This window comes from Bos taurus, chromosome 24, assembly GCF_002263795.3.
Source record: "Bos taurus isolate L1 Dominette 01449 registration number 42190680 breed Hereford chromosome 24, ARS-UCD2.0, whole genome shotgun sequence".
Lineage (NCBI taxonomy): Eukaryota > Metazoa > Chordata > Mammalia > Artiodactyla > Bovidae > Bos > Bos taurus.
The window spans coordinates 21890417-21906790 of record NC_037351.1 but is presented as its reverse complement, the minus strand read 5'-3'; the positions used below and the strand labels follow the sequence as shown (position 1 = coordinate 21906790).

The window sequence follows — 16374 nt, the reverse complement described above, 5'->3', positions numbered from 1 at the left end:
TGATTTAAACTGAATCACTCCAGTGTCCCTGTGGATCAAGGAGAATGCAACATTTACGCCAGCACGAGGCTGTTTGGACGTCTTCGCCAATCGTCTCCATCACTTGAGGAGCCCCTGACGCCGTAGCTCAGAAAATGGCATAGTGCACTACACAGGAGCTCAGAAAATAGTTCTTAAACAACAGTTTCTTTTTGTTGGCTTCCTTGCCCTTTTGTGAAAGCTTTACTTGAATTCTTATTTAGTCTTTCAACAGCTATTTAAGGCACTGTGAGAGGTTCTGGAAATAGACAGGGAATCAGGAAGTTACAGCCTATGAGGAAGTCTGGCACTAAATAGACAACAGCATTAAAGTGAGGTAAGTGCAGTGAGGGTGTGTTAGGAAGAAGACCACGGGAGCTGACCTAGCATACTCTAGGAAAGCTTCTTGGACGACATGAGGTTTGACTAAGACTTAGCGAATGAGTAGGAGTTAGCCAGGTGAAGGGTATGGAAAAGAGCCTTGCAAACAGAATAGAATGTTGCAGTCAAAAGAGAGCATGCTCAGACTTCCCTGTTGGCTCAGTGGTTAAGAATCCGCCTGCTAGTGCAGGGGACGTGAGTTCGATCCCTGGTCCAGGAAGATCCCTCAGGCTGCAGGGCAGCTAAAGCCCCTGCGCCACAACTACTGAGCCTGTGCACCCTAGAGCTTCCCAGCAAGAGAAGCCACTGCAGTGAGAAGCTGGAGCACTGCACCTAGAGAGTAGCCCACGCTCATTGCAACTAGAGAAAGCCCACGGACAGCCAGTACCAAAGACACAGCACAGCCAAAAATAAATAATAATTTTTTTAAAGAAAGAACATGCAGTATTCAGTAAAGTGCATGTCGTTCCATATAGACATTGAGATGTGAGGCTGGCTGCACAGGTGAGCCAGGGCCCTTGTATCATGTGTGAAGAGGCAGTATTCATGTCCTGTTGCTGCAGAACTACTACCAACTTAGCAGCCTAAAACTACTCATGTAGTGTGTCACAGCCTCTAAAGTCCAGGCACAGCTTCGTCTTGTTCTCTGCCTTCGGTTCTCACCAGGCTGCAATCCAGGCATCTGCTGGGGTGTGGTCTAATCATAGGCTCGACCGGGGAAAACTCCCTTGTGTTGTTGGCAGCTTCCCTGAGGCTGCAGGACTGAGGCTTCAGTTCCTTGCTGGCAGCTACTCCTAGTTCCCATAGGCTACCTGCGATTCCTTACCCCATGGGCTTCTCCAACATGGGTGCTTGCGGTAGAGGTCGACTTCTTCAAGGCCAGGAGGGCGAGTCTCTAGTGTGCCTACCAGTCAGAGAGAGAATCCTATAGGATTCCATGTGATGGGAGTGACATTCCATCACCTTTCCCATATTCTGTTGGTTGGAAGCAAGCCACAGGTCCCACCCGTGCTCTCGGAGAGAGTGGGTACCCCAGGAGGTGAAGAACACAGTGGGGCAGTCGCCTGAAGTTCTGTAGTCACAGATGTTTACAATTTGTTATGAGGATTCTGGGGAGTCATTGAAAGGTTTTAAGTACAACAGCCAAGAAGCTGGTGCAGCCAACCATGTAGGAGAGGAGGGTGGCCTGAACAGAAGTCACAGGCATGTGGGTTATAGAGACTTTAAGGAGGTTTAATCAACAAAACTTGATGGTAATATGATATGAGACGTAAAGGACAGGGGAAGCCAAGGATAAATGATGCACAGGTTTCTGGCTTGGTCATTGGGTGGTAAAAGCAGAAAACTGGTTGTTGTCATTGTTCATTCACGTCCAACTCTTTGCGACCCCATGGACCGCAGCCTGCCAGGCTTCCCTGTCCTTCACTGTCCTTAGGAGTTTGCTCAAACTCATGTCCATCGAGTCAGTGATGTCATCCAACCATCTCATCCTCTGTCACCGCCTTCTCCTCTTGCCCTCAATCTTTCCCAACATCAGGGTCTTTTCCAATGAGTTGGCTCTTCACATCAGGTGGCCAAAGTAATGAAGCTTCAGCTTCAGCCCTTCCGATGAAAATTCAGGCTTGATTTCCTTTAGGATTAACCTGGAGTGGGAGTCAACTGGAATGGAGGAGAGTAGGTGATTAGAGTGGGGCTCAGCTCTGGTTCTCACCTCCCGGAGCTCCTGCAGCTCTGTGGCTTCAGCCTGTTTCTGTCTTTGCAAGAGAGGCCCAGTAAGATAGTGTTAATGGAGCACAGGGAACTTAACCACCATCATCAAGACAACCTGAAACGCTTGGTCTTGTCAGTGGAGCCAGTAGGTCTCTGACTGAACATCATAAAGGATGAACATAAGTAGTTGTGTTCCCCAGAATGGCCATCTTAGTCTCTAAGCTTCTGGCTTAAATGATGGCTGTATGCCAGGAGTGCATGTGACACTGATGTTGTCATGGTGATGCCCGTGTGTCTCTACTCTCAGTGGGCTGACTGGGGTTGCTGGGCTCGTTCAGCCACCAGTGTTCCTTATTGCTGCAGTAAACAAGCAAGGGAGTGTTCCCCTCAATTATAATCGGAATGCTGGTGCATGTTATTTTCACAGGGGTAAGGGAGCTTCTCTACTTCTAGAGAGAAATTGCTTTGAGAACAATTTCAAAACAAGAATTTGAACTTGTTAGAATAAGATAGTAATTGTTTGACACCTTATGCGTTGCAAAGCACACTGAATTCTCTACCAGGATGTGAGGGATATGAAAAGTCAGCTTATCAAAAGAAATACATACCATGCTCAAATAACTACGTAAAGTCAGAATCTTTACTATGTAAGCCGTTTCAAGAAAAGGCGTTCCTGCATTTCCACCCCCCAGCTCTGAAAATTTCTCCGAAACCAGAGTGACTCAAGCATAGCCTGGAAAACACTGGAGAATCACATGATGGCTAAAAATAAGTACATCCTCTCCAGCAGGGACAGTAACCAGGGCAGAAGTAACTCGGTTTGTGAATGCTCACACTGGCTGGACATGCCCGGCTGAGTCAGGCCACTCGCCCCTCTCGGTGACCGCTGGTCGGGAAGGCCTCGGGCACTGGGGCTCGGGCCCGGGCTGTCGGCATTGTCCCCTGGCATGTTCTCCCAGGGCAGAGCTGGTTAGCACACTGTGGGATGGCTCCAAGCAGCGGGCCGGGAGGGACCCTGGCTGACTCATGGCTCTTGTCACCGCCGCCTCGTCCTTCTGCCCTCCCCTTGGAGCCAGTAGCAGATGCTGTTGATCCCAGAAGACCTTCTAGTTGTTAATGATGAAGGCGGGAGGAGAAGGGGACGACAGAGGATGGGATGGTTGGATGGCATCACTGACTCAATGGGCACGCGTTTGAGTAAACTCCGGGAGTTGGTGATGGACAGGGAAGCCTGGTGTGCTGCAGTCCATGGGGTCGCAAAGAGTTGGACACGACTGAGCGACTGAACTGAACAACGCAAAACCTAAGTTGAGATCAATGGCCAGATGTTTGGTGCTTTGGGATGTATCATAGGGTTTTCTAAACTGTCACGTTGTGAACGCTTTCCCAAAGCCACACTCATCTTGGGCACTCACCACTCACACCAGGGGTGGCCGCAGTAGCTGCCCAGCTGGCCTCTGCACCCTCAGCCCCGCTAGTCTGTTGTCCACCTGGCAGGCGGAGAGAGCCGCCTGCAACCCACGTCACGCCCAGGACCCTGCCATGGCTGCCGGTCTCCCTCAGAACAAAAGCCGGCCTCCTGCCAGTAACCTCTGAGGTCCGAGGCGGCCGCCCTCCAGTCCCTCTCGAGCTCCCTCCTCCTGCAGCATCCCCAACTCCCTCCGTTCCTGATGAGGCTGGGTCTTTCCTCCGCCTGGAATGTTCCTGGCTGTCTGGAAGGCTAACTTCGCCTGTCTCGGGTCTTTGCTCAGCTTGCTCTTTCCCACTGGGGCTTTGAAGAAGTCAGAGTGACTCCTGCAAGTGGCATGTCCCTTCCAGGGATCCTGGAAGTTGGAACCAAGGGGCTGTTCCAAACACGTCGGCTTTGGTGAGGAGGGAGGCTTTGAGCCCGAGTGAGCCCCCTCTGCCCCCATGCATGCCCAGGGTGGATCCCACCTCGTGGCATCCCTACTGGGCTGCCACCCAGGGGGCTGAGGTTGTGACCCCTGTCCTTCTGGAAGGATTCAGGGAGGTCCTCTGGGTCTGAGCAAGGGCTTGAGACTGGAGGGGACTACACGATGGATAATCCTGAACTTCAAGCCTTCTCTGAAGTTTCTGTTCAGAACTGCCACACTCCCAGCCCCACCCGGCACTCCCTACTCTTGCCTGGCCCTGCCTCTGCCATGGCGTTTACTTTGTGGTTTATCATGTCACTTACTAATTTATTAACATTATTGTCTGTTATCAAATTCCCCCCATTAGAACGTGAATTCCACACAGACCGGCATCTTTGTGTTTCATTCCCTGTTTTATCCCAAGTGCCTGTAGCTTGCCAGATACGTAGTCAGGGTTCAGTAAATATTTGTGACAGGAATGCATGAATCGGGGTGATTTCAGAAGGAGCACAGAGACTTGGGCTCTGGTCTACTGATTCTCAAGACAGAGTACAGAATGGGGAAACCTAGGCCTGGGAGCCCACCGGTGGGTTATGGGTTAAACCCGTTTTCATAAAGATTTCCTTTAGATAAAATGAGTCTCATTTCCTTATCATGTCAGCAGTTTAGTTTTTATCTTGCTGGCATCTAGAAGTGGGAAGCCTGTGTGCTTTCTCGTCATTAGTTGAATCAGGCCTCATTTGCTGAGTAATAATAATAACAGGGTGTGCTGATTTACTGCGTGCCAGGCTCCTGGGTAGGAACTTTCCACAGCTTAACCCAGGTACTCTCCCCAGCTCTGGGAAGGACGGACTGCTAATGACTGTGTAGGACAGAAAGAAGTCCAGGTGGCAGCAAAAGTCCTGCCAGTGAGCTGGCAGCAGGGCCAGGGCTATTCTGAAGGCTGTAGGGCCCCCGTCCCTGCTCCTCACCACCACCTCCCTGGGCAAGAGGAAGGACACGGTGTTCCTAGCAGGTCTTCCTTCTGCAGGACTGACATGGTTCAAGCTCAGCTCTGTGGAACCCCGCCCCAAGCTGCTTAGAGGTGGAGCCACCCAGCTTTCAGAAGCCGACACCAAAGTGGCCAAAAGGAAAAGCCCAGTTTTGCCACTGGATGCCCTGGTGGGACAGAAGCCAGTGAGGCCTCTGAACTACTCACTGGAGAGTAAAAGAACCAACCTGTCAATGATCTCGTGAATCAGGGCACCCCAGAACCCTTATTAAGGTTCCATTTGGACAAAACATTGGCCACTGAGGTGCTTTTTTTTTTTTCCCACCCTCAGGGCCGAGCAGATTACAGAACATTCAAAGTGGAGGTGTAGAGGCATTTTCGAAGGAAAGTGTTAGATCTTGTGTTTGCGACGGTCAGGGTTGCACGGGAGCTTGTCGTTCTGCAGTGTGACAGCTCTGGTGTCATTTTAGTGCCCTGGGAGATCCTCTTCCTGTGGGAATTCTCTCTTTTCAATCAGTCCCACCCCATACCATCTCCCCCAGCAGTGGCCCAATTATTTATTTTAGCCAGGTTCATTAAACAATAACACCTGTTTGCCAAAGTTAACGGGTGATAAGGAAGTGATGTCAGGTTCATCCACAAACGATTAATCAGTGTAGGTTCGAGATAGCTTAGGTCATGTTTGAGTTGTTCTGTGGGGTTTGGGTTTGTTTTTATTGTGGCATATTTGACATATAACATTTTATTAGTTTCACATGTACAGCGTTAATGACTCAATGTTTGTGTATATTGTGAAATGTACATATTGTGAAATGTAGCCTAGCTAACAGCCATCACTGCACAGAGTTACAAGTTGTTTTCCTCTTGTGATGAGAACTTTTCAGTTTGATTCCCTTCTCATTTTTCAAATATGCAGTACAGTATTATTAACTGTAGTATTAATAACTGTAGTTAATGCTGTACATTACATCCCGGGGACTTATTTATTTTATAACTGGAAGCTTGTACCTTTTGACTCCCTGCACCCATTGCATCCCCACCCCTCCTCCATGGGCTTTTTAATTAAGGAAGCGGATGTGTGTGTGTGTGTGTGTTGGGCGGTGCTCACAAAGTAGGGAAGAAGTTGGGGACAACCAGGAGAGTGGTTGCTTCCTGAATGACTGTGTGTTTCTTTACTGTCTCTGTGGTTCTTGTCAACAGTATTAACGTCATATTTTTAGCTCCTCTGTTTACGATTTTGGTAGAAAGAATATGGCAGATTATGTGAGAAGAATTTCTAAATTCCACCAGAGCCCCAGCCACAGAGAATAAAAGCCAAGTATAAAGAAGGATAAAGTGCTTTTATTTGCTTCTTAGTTATGAATTCATTGGGCCTCATAGGCCTAAAATGGTGGAACATTTTTCTGTAAACGTTAAGCAAGCTACTAATTACTGACATTTAGACACAGCAATGCTCTGGCTTCACTAAGACAGTGAATCAGGCCACTCTTTGTTTTTTACAACTATGGTTTAAAATGTCTTAGAATCATATTTATACCCCCAACTCCTGAAGGCATTAATTAAGATACAACTGCTCAAAGACTAGCATTGTAAATCATGTCCCTATCCAGTGGGTCAAATCAGAGAATTACAGGGACTTGTACAGAATTTATGTCTAGTTTCCTCCACTTCTGAAACTCCTTTTTACTTTGAAGGGGGGAAGTTAGGGAGAGAGAGAAAAACTTGAGGGAAAAATGATTCTTGTAAGACGGGGCTACCGCTCATTATATTTTCAGGACATCGTCAAATGCAGCCTCACTATCAAAAAAAATTGAAATGTCTCATAGCTGCAAGAAAAAAAAATCTGCATCTGTGTTCTTGCCGAAGTAGCTGTACTCTCTTTAAAAGCTATTATGTAAATGTTTTCCGCGTGAGCATCACTGAGCAGAGAGGCACAGGAAGGTACAGAAGCGAAGTCAGCAGTGGGCTTGGGGGCATTTGAGGAAGCATGAAGGCAGCATTGGAGAACCCCTGTGTCTCAAGCCATGATTGGATGCCATCAAGGACATCCTTGGGTCGCTTCACAAAAACGGAATATGAAGGTTAGCTTACATAAAAGTACTGTATCAGTGTTAAGTTTAATATTAGTGATAGCAGTACAGTTTTCTGGTAGCATCCTTATTGCAGCCCAGGAAAAGAATATCTGTCACCCCACAAGCTGGGTACACCCCCAGAAGACGATAGAAGGTAGCAAGACTTTAAACAAAAACCTCGTTCTTAACTGTCTAATGAGTACGATACAACACCGGATATCGTCTACTACTATTCTAAAAAGGTAACCCATGAAAGCATTAGACACCGCGAACACAAGGTTGGGTTTTCATCTTTATAAACTTTAGCATTTTAGCCTTTGCTGTCTGTTGGTGTGTGTTGATCACGTGGTAGCCATGAGGGGTCAGTATGTCCATATCAGATTGCAGCCTGCGAGGATTTAAAGAGCTCAGTTTACATTCTTTTGAAAATGAGCTTTAATTGTGTGGTTTTCTAAAAAAAACTTTTAACCTCTGAAGATACTAAGATCTTCCCGACGTCCTTCCCGTTCTTTCATGTCTTTGCCTTTACTGACTGGAAGGTAGAAAATGTACAGTCAACTGGTGTATCCTCATCCATCAGACGTTTATTTCTATTATCAGTTTCTTTCCAAACAACTTAAATCAGAATTCAAAACCCCTCTAATTTTAAATTTCCAGTATTAATTACTTAATTGAGCTTTTCACATTTTTCGAATTTGTTTTCCCTTCTTTGCTTTGTCCTGCCTGTGGAGGCAGAATCTTTGCTCCCATCCCCCGTGTGGCGCGTATAGCGCGTGGGCCGTGGACCGAGCCCCTCTTCTCCACTGTCCTCTCCCCGCTCAGCAGCAGGGGGATGCCAAGGCTGACTCTCACTGCCATTGTCTTTCTCATCTCAGAGACCTCCAGGCTGCATGCATGGTGCCAGTTTATAGGATCTGTGAATCACAGCTGGCACTTGAGTGCTAAGACCTGTGAACCACAGTCGAGTTGGACTCTGTCAGCAGCAAGGGATGTGTTTCCTCAGGAAGAAGCTGGAACTGGGACAGCGCCAGTGACGGCAGCCGCTCTGGCCTCTGCCGTGAGCTGCCCGCATCTCCCATGACCCCATTTCCTTCCCAGCCTGCTCCCTCTGCTTATTTTTAGTTTTTCTTCCCTGATAACTTGGTCTTCCATGGGGCTCTGGCTTACCCTGACGTCTTCTACTTTAATTTCTTATCAGACACTTCAGGGTTTTTTTTGCAAGCTGCATTTGGTGATGTCCCGAAAATATATCCTTGCTGGGAGATCCCATGGACAGAGGAGCCTGGCCGGCTACAGTCTAATAGGGTTGCAAAGAGTCAGACACGACTGAGCAACTAAGCATGCAAGCACACACAACCTTGTTTTACAAGCAACCGGCTTCTATTCCTTTCATGCTTTTCTTTTAAAATTTACATGAGACTGGGTAAGGTGGAGTAGAAGAACGTGTGTCCGATGGATCTCACTCAGCTCCTGCAACCAGCCCCATCCCAGGTGCTGACCTGCTGAGGGACACCTGCCTGGCAGGGGAAGGGTGGGGGTGGTCAGTCGCCCTCTAGGGAAACCCCTTCTGCAGGGCTGTTCTCTTCAGGAGAGGCATGTCCAAGGCAGACTTGGACAGCCCAGCACAAACCACCTTGCTCCTCCCTACTCAGAGTTAACTGTTTACCAACTGAATTTACCCAGGTGAACTGCTGTCCTGATTCCATTTCTAAAGGGCCTAAGTGATGATGTAAGGTGACCTTGAAACCCAGTCAGAGATTCTTTCTCTGGGAGGCTGGTGGGTTTTGTTTGGTTTCCTTCAGAGAGTGCCGGCTCTTGCTGTCGGTGATTTTGAAGTTGCCATCAGATCCTCGAGCTTCCCTTGGGACCTGTGCCCTGGATACCTGCCTCTCCCAGGAGTTCTGTCATGAGTCACAAAAGTGTAACTATCAAGTGTCTCCTCCGGATCAGGCATTGTGGTTGGCCCTGAGAACACAAAGCAGACACAACTCCTGCCTTGTTGGAGTTTAAGTCTAATGGGAGTGCTCAGTCGCTTAGAGTCATATCCGACTCTTTGCAGCCCCATGGACCGTAGCCCACTGGGCTACTCTGTCCATGAAATTTTCCAGGGAAGAATACCAGAGTGGGGTACCACTTCCTATTCCAGGGGAATCTTCCCATCCCAAGGATCTCCTGCATTGGCAGGCGGATTCTTCACCACTAGCGCCACCTGGGAAGCCTTCTAATAGGAGAAGCAGTCATTAAATAAATCACTCGATACCACTCCAGTTGATGGGTGCTGTGTGGAGGGTGTTTGGGTCCTGTCGCCTCCCTGCACGGCCACATTTAAGCTGAGACCTGAAGGATGTTAGACTCAGTCACTCAAAGGAGAAGGGGGAGGAGTTTCAGCAGAGGGAATGCCGCCCAAGCACGGTCTGTGGTCATGTCTAGAACACAGCCTTGTACCTGAGAATGTCGAGAGTGGCCATGCCTGGGCAGTTTTTTGTTTTTTTTTTTTTTAATATATTTATACAGTCATTTGCTTTACTTTTTAGATTCCACGTGTCAGCGATGACATAGACTATTTGTCTTTCTGTCTGTGAGCATTCTTAAATGATCACTCCCGTGCGATCATGAGCTCCTCTAGAGCAGGGACCTCCAGGGCAGGGCTTATCACTCTTGTGTTCAGTCGCTCAGTCGGGTCTGACTCTTTGCAACCCCATGGACTGTAGCCCGCCAGGCTCCTCTGTTCATGGGATTCTCCAGGCAGGAACACTGGAGTGGGTTGCCATTTCCTCCTCCAGGGATCTTCCCGACCCAGGGATCGAACCCGGGTCTCCTATGTCTTCTGAATTGCAGGTGAATTCTCCACCCACTGAGACATCCAGGAAGCAACAGGGCTCATGGTAGGCACTTAGTAAGTCTGTATCTAGTAATAAAAGGGGTTGGTCATGGACAGTCTTTGAGCTACTTTCTGTTAGACCTTCTTTATATTAAAATACGACACACAGCTCATGAAAATATCTGCAGTGACTTGATTTGTCGACAGCAGCTTCCCCAGCGAGACTGGCTGGTGGCCGCCCTTGGAGAAGGCTCTTTGCCAGGCCCACACATCCTCGCCCTGCCTTCCCTGCTGTTCTCTGTGCTGTGTTCCTTACCCTGTTGACTTGGCCTGGAGTTAGAGAACCTGGTCAGTGGGACACGGAAACTGTCTAGGAGTATTTTATCTGGGCTTCTACAAAGATGAAGGCTCCTCGCAGCTTTGGTGAATCACAAAGCAGGCCATCCACTATCTATACTTGGGAGGGTCTTGTGCATAAGTGAGGTTTCCAGGTAATTAAAGGTGTGCATACTCAAACTTCTTCAGTCATACCTAATTTAAGCATTCTGATTTTCAGCATATTAGGCATTTCCGTGTATTTCTAGAAGAAAATTCTTTGTTTTCTCCTTTATAACAGGCAGGTATATTAAAAGGTATGTTGCCATCAAGGCCTCTTGAGGGTGTGTATGACTTGGCACCTCTCGCTGATGACTTCCGGCACCTGAAGACAGACAGACAGAAATTTTGTAGTCTTCCCTGTTTGCTACTTTATAATTAGGAGATTGGTTGAAACTTGTTGCTGTTAGCTTGCCTGTATAACCCCTTGCCTTTTTCTCACCTCTTGGTCCCAATAAAGTGTAAAGTTGGAAATATAACCAGGTTTTATTTACTTGTTCCTGTATTTGTTTAAACAGTTGTTCCTTCACCAAATACATGTTCTGCCAAGTATTGTGCTAAGCGCAGAGCTTACAGAGCAGAGAGTGATGAGTTCTTGCCCTGCAAGAGCCAGGGCATGGGGGGACTGCGGTGAAGAATTGGGCCAGTGGGAGGACCTGCACCAGACTGAGCTGTTCAGAGGAAGAGGGCGTGGCTGGGCCTCAGCAGTGGCTCTGAATTTATAAACCCGTGAAGTGTGTAAACTTCATTGCTTACACCTTGTGCCTTCTGTTTTGGCTGCGGAAGCCCATTTCTATGTCTGTCAAGTTCTAGACAGGGAGAGCCTGTTTTAAGCTGGGCTTCAGGTAGATGAGGTCTTGCCGGACATCTGTGGTCTTTTAGTTTTGCCAGTTTCTGTCATTATTAGTGATGCTGCTGAATAACTTGGTTACTGTCTTAATCCCCAGGCTTCCCTGTTGTAAAGGCATATCTTTCTCCCATTATAAGCAACTTACGGGATAACGACTTGACATGTGTTGCTATCTGCTTCTCCAAAAACCTCTCAATGTCTTAGAGTCAGTTGATGAAACTTCCCTGGATCAGTTAAGTGTACTACAAAACGGTGATTTCTTTCTATAGCATTTCTTTAGCAATTTCCTAGCTGTCAGTGTTCTGTAAAGATCTTTAGATCCTTCCTCTCTACTCCCCTCATCGTGGACTAGATTTTTGTTTATTCAGTGCATTTTAATACAATTATAGCCATTATTCTTTTTGGTTTGCAAAATGGTCTGAGTGTGGCTAGGTGGGAGCCCCTTCAGTCTGACCCCTGTCTCCTTGACCTTAATTCTTGAGCACATCCTTGCTCTTTGACATAAGATGTTCCAGGCCCACCCCTGGAGTCAGCCGTATCTCAAGAAGCCCTTTTATTGCAGAATAACATTTAGAAGCCGGACTTGGGCACCAAGAGTGCCCATTGCTACAGAGATGTCATGGCTCCTAGAGTCTTTCAATGGCTGAAACTAGGGTATTAAAAGAGGAAAAAATAGACATTTTCATCGATATTTCTCCTAAGGGATTACTTTGTTATAAGATCGGTATTAGAAATTCAATTATGATGATGCTTGGAGCTTATCAGAGAACCTTTCCTTCTTAAAAAAAAAAAAAAAGAAGTTAAAATCCCTTTGTGTCTGCTATTCTCATCTCTCTGGAGGAAGAAAGGACAACTGCATTAATCTCATGTCACTTGAGGGAAAAACTGCTCAGAAGGGTTAAGTTGTCCAGGACTCTCTCATTTTATCACATGCAGTCTTCCTAAGTGTGTTTGTGCTACTTCGGTGCTGGGAGGGATTTCCCAGGTGGCATGAGTGGGAAAGAACCCACCTGCCAGTGCAGAAGATGTAAGAGTCGAGGGTTCCATCCCTGGGTCGGGAAGATACCCTGGAGAAAGAAGTGGCAATCCACTCCAGTATTCTTGCCTGGAAAATCCCATGGACAGAGGAGCCTGGTGGGCTACCGTCCATAGGATCGCACAGAGTCAGACACAACCAGTGCAACTTAATCCACACACTGTGCTGGGAAAGGGTAGCCGGCAGTTATCTCTTATATGTTTTAGTAAATTCCTTTTGTTATCATAGTTTTGCTGTCTACCGAAAAAGCATTTCTCATGTTGCCAGTGCTCATAATTTATTCTGGTTACTTTTAGGTGCGGCTAAATCCAGTCCAGCATCTAAACCAGGATCCACACCTTCTCGTCCCTCATCAGCCAAAAGGGCTTCGTCCAGCGGCTCAGCATCCAGATCTGATAAAGACTTAGAAACGCAGGTCATACAGCTTAATGAACAGGTAACTCAGCATCCCCTGCCCAGTCTGTGGCAGCAGAGACAGGTGTGAGGGCGAGATGAGAAGACCTCTCTGGGCCTGGGATAGGAGAGGGGAAGGAACCAGTGGCTTCAGTCAAGTCAGAATGAAAGGAACTAGTGGGGAGGGTAAAATCAGTGGCCCGTTGTCAATAAAAGATGTTAAGTCACCAATCTCACAGCTGTCTATTGAGAGAACAGCTTCCCAGGTGGCTCAGTGGTAAAGAATCCACCTGCCAAGCAGGGGATGTGGATTCAATCCTTGGATCGGGAAGATCCCCTGGAGAAGGAAATGGCAACCCCCTCCAGTATTCTTGCTTGGGAAATCCTATGGACAGAGGAACCTGGCAGGCTACAATCTATAGGGTCGCAAAGAATCAGACACAACTGAGCGACTACCAACAACAAAAATACATTGAGACAGGAGGACAGATGAGAAGGCCTCAGGTAAATGCAAGCGGGCAGGCTAACCACCCCCCATCCGTACCCCGCAGACACACACCTCAGTGCTGTTAGGAGCTCCAGGCTGGGCCACGGCGCTTTGAGCCAGTCTAGATTGTGTTACAGGCATCAAGGGTTGGTCTCCCTCCCTTCCTCCTTTCTTTCAGCAACTATCGGTTAAGGCTGTTCCATGTGACAGACACTGTGTTGGATGCTGATCGTATAGTGGCAGCAAGACAGAGAACTTCCCTTCTCTCGCTGAACCGACAGACAGACAGACAGACAGACACACACCACCAGCTGTTTCACCAGCAAAAGCCAAACACCGAGCCCTTCCCACAGGAGTGAAAGTAGACAGGAGCACTGAACCCAGGAGCGGGGGGATCAGAAAGGCCACAGTGAATTAGGACTTTTCTTTTTTATCTAATATCCCTGGGATTGCAGTAATCTATCTCTGCTGTCTTTGAAATATTCAATATGAAAGCTTACATATGCTTCCTAACCAACAATAGCTAACTTTGCCTAAGTGTATACATAGCTTAAGGGGCTTTTCAGGTGGCGCTAGTGGTAAAAAACCTGCCTGCCAACGCAGGAGAGACACTGGTTAACTCCCTTGGTCAGGAAGATCCCATGGAGGAGGGCATGGCAACCCACTCCAGTATTCTTGCCTGGACAATCCCATGGACAGAGGAGCCTGGCAGGCTTCAGTCCATAGGGTTTCAAATAGCTGGATATGACTGAAGCTACTTTAGCACAGCACAGCATGCATAGTTTAAAAGTTGTGACGTACATCAAACTCTCACTGAGGGCACCCAAAGCCAGTGCTCTCTAATAGTCTGGAGGGATGGAGTTGGGAGGGAAGTGGTGGGGAGAGGGTGGGGACACATGTATGCCTGTGGCTGATTCATGTTGATGTAGGACAAAAATCATCACAGTATTGTATATCCTCAAATTTAAAGAAAGAAAGAAAAAAAAAAGCTTACTCTAATTGCAAACTTCAAAACAAAAAAGTAATATGACAACTGGGAGCTCAGAACCCAGTGTAGAAAACACCCATCCTTGCCCTGAGTTGGGAGGAGAGTCTTTTATCCCGGCTACCCCGACCCCTGGGCTTTCCTGGTTGCTCAGCTGGTAAAAAATCTGCCTGCAAGGCTGGAGACCCCAGTTTGATTCCTGGGTTGGGAAGAGCGCCTGGAGAAGGGATAGGCTACCCACTCCAGTATTCTAGCCTCGAGAATCCCCATGGACAGAGAAGCCTGGTGGGCTACATTTCATGGGATCGCAAAGAGTTGGACAAACTTAGCAATTAAGCATACAAGCACACCCCCACCGCTGGGGCTGGAACCTTTATTCCAGGTCCTCAGGCTGTTCCCAGCCACTCGCTGGGCCAGTCCTGGTGATTAATCCGGTTCTTGATGAGCCAGCAAGAGTCTGGAAACAGTTTTTGAGATAATTGTATATTTGCAAACAAGGACCTGGTTAAACAGCCAGCAGTTGCCTAACGAGGGTGTTTCTTTACAATTCTGAACACTTTAATGAAAAAGGTAAAACCTTAAGTCATCCGGTGAGTAGGACTTTGGTTTTGAAACTGTGGAAAGTTCAAATTACCTGCTGATTCTCAGTTTGAGCCCTTATACCATGTCCCTAATGAGTTCTTCCTGGATAGGAGGTGGTTAGGCCAGCACTAATTAGTCTGGGGCCACGTGCCTGAGGCTCTACCGAAGAGGGTCAGGTGTGGGTCTGTAATACCTTAGATTTATACCCCTTTCTCCTTCAGTTCAGTTCAGTCGCTCAGTCGTGTCCAACTCTTTGCGACCCCATGAATCACAGCACACCAGGCCTCCCTGTCCATCACCAACTCCCAGAGTTCACTCAAACTCACGTCCATCAAGTCAGCGATGCCATCCAGCCATCTCATCCTCTGTCGTCCCCTTCTCCTCCTGCCCCCAGTCCCTCCCAGCATCAGAGTCTTTTCCAATGAGTCAACTCTTCACATGAGGTAGCCAAACTATTGGAGTTTCAGCTTTAGCATCATTCCTTCCAAAGAAATCCCAGGGCTGATCTCCTTCAGAATGGACTGGTTGGATCTCCTTGCAGTCCAAGGGACTCTCAAGAGTCTTCTCCAACACCACAGTTCAAAAGCATCAATTCTTCAGCTCTCAGCTTTCTTCACAGTCCAACTCTCACATCCATACATGACCACTGGAAAAACCATAGCCTTGACTAGATGGACCTTTCTTGGCAAAGTACTGTCTCTGCTTTTGAATATGCTATCTAGGTTGGTCATAACCTTCCTTCCAAGGAGTAAGCGTCTTTTAATTTCATGGCTGCAGTCACCATCTGCAGTGATTTTGGAGCCCCCCAAAGAATAAAGTCTGACACTGTTTCCACTGTTTCCTCATCTATTTCCCATGAAGTGATAGGACCAGATGCCATGATCTCAGTTTTCTGAATGTTGAGCTTTAAGCCAACTTTTTCACTCTCCTCTTTCACTTTCATCAAGAGGCTTTTGAGTTCCTCTTCACTTTCTGCCATAAGGGTGGTGTCATCTGCATATCTGAGGTTATTGATATTTCTCCCGGCAATCTTGATTCCAGCTTGTGCTTCTTCCAGCCCAGCATTTCTCATGATGTACTCTGCATCTGAGTTAAATAAGCAGGCTGACAATATACAGCCTTGATGTACTCCTTTTCCTATTTGGAACCAGTCTATTGTTCCATGTCCAGTTCTAACTGTGGCTTCCTGACCTGCATATAGGTTTCTCAAGAGGCAGGTCAGGTGGTCTGGTATTCCCATCTCTTTCAGAATTTTCCACAGTTTATTGTGATCCACACAGTCAAAGGCTTTGACATAGTCAATAAAGCAGAAATAGATGTTTTTCTGGAACTCTCTTGCTTTTTCCATGATCCAGCAGATGTTGGCAATTTGGTCTCTGCTTCCTCTGCCTTTTCTAAAACCAGCTTGAACATCAGGAAGTTCTTGGTTCACATATTGCTGAAGCCTGGCTTGGAGAATTTTGAGCATTACTTTACTAGCATGTGAGATGAGTGCAATTGTGCAGTAGTTTGAGCATTCTTTGGCATTGTCTTTCTTTGGGATTGGAATGAAAACTGACCTTTTCCAGTCCTGTGGTCACTGCTGAGTTTTCCAAATTTGCTTGCATATTGAGTGCAGCACTTTCACAGCATCATCTTTCAGGATTTGAAATAGCTCAACTGGAATTCCATCACCTCCACTAGCTTTGTTCGTAGTGATGCTTTCTAAGGCCCACTTGACTTCACATTCCAGGATGTCTGGCTCTAGGTGAGTGATCACACCATCGTGATTATCTGGGTCGTGAAGATCTTTTTTTGTA

At 47.3% G+C, this 16374-nt stretch overlaps 1 protein-coding gene across 5 annotated transcripts in view; it reads left to right on the top strand.

Moving 5' to 3' along the window:
• Positions 1 to 16374, top strand: part of MAPRE2 (microtubule associated protein RP/EB family member 2) — a 187217-nt gene that overhangs the window by 155385 nt on the left and 15458 nt on the right. For all 5 annotated transcript variants that reach the window (XM_059880787.1, XM_024984216.2, XM_024984217.2 and 2 more), the window contains one exon: positions 12425 to 12564. In XM_059880787.1, coding sequence (XP_059736770.1) covers positions 12425 to 12564 — 140 coding nt within the window. The remainder of the gene's footprint in view (positions 1 to 12424; positions 12565 to 16374) is intronic.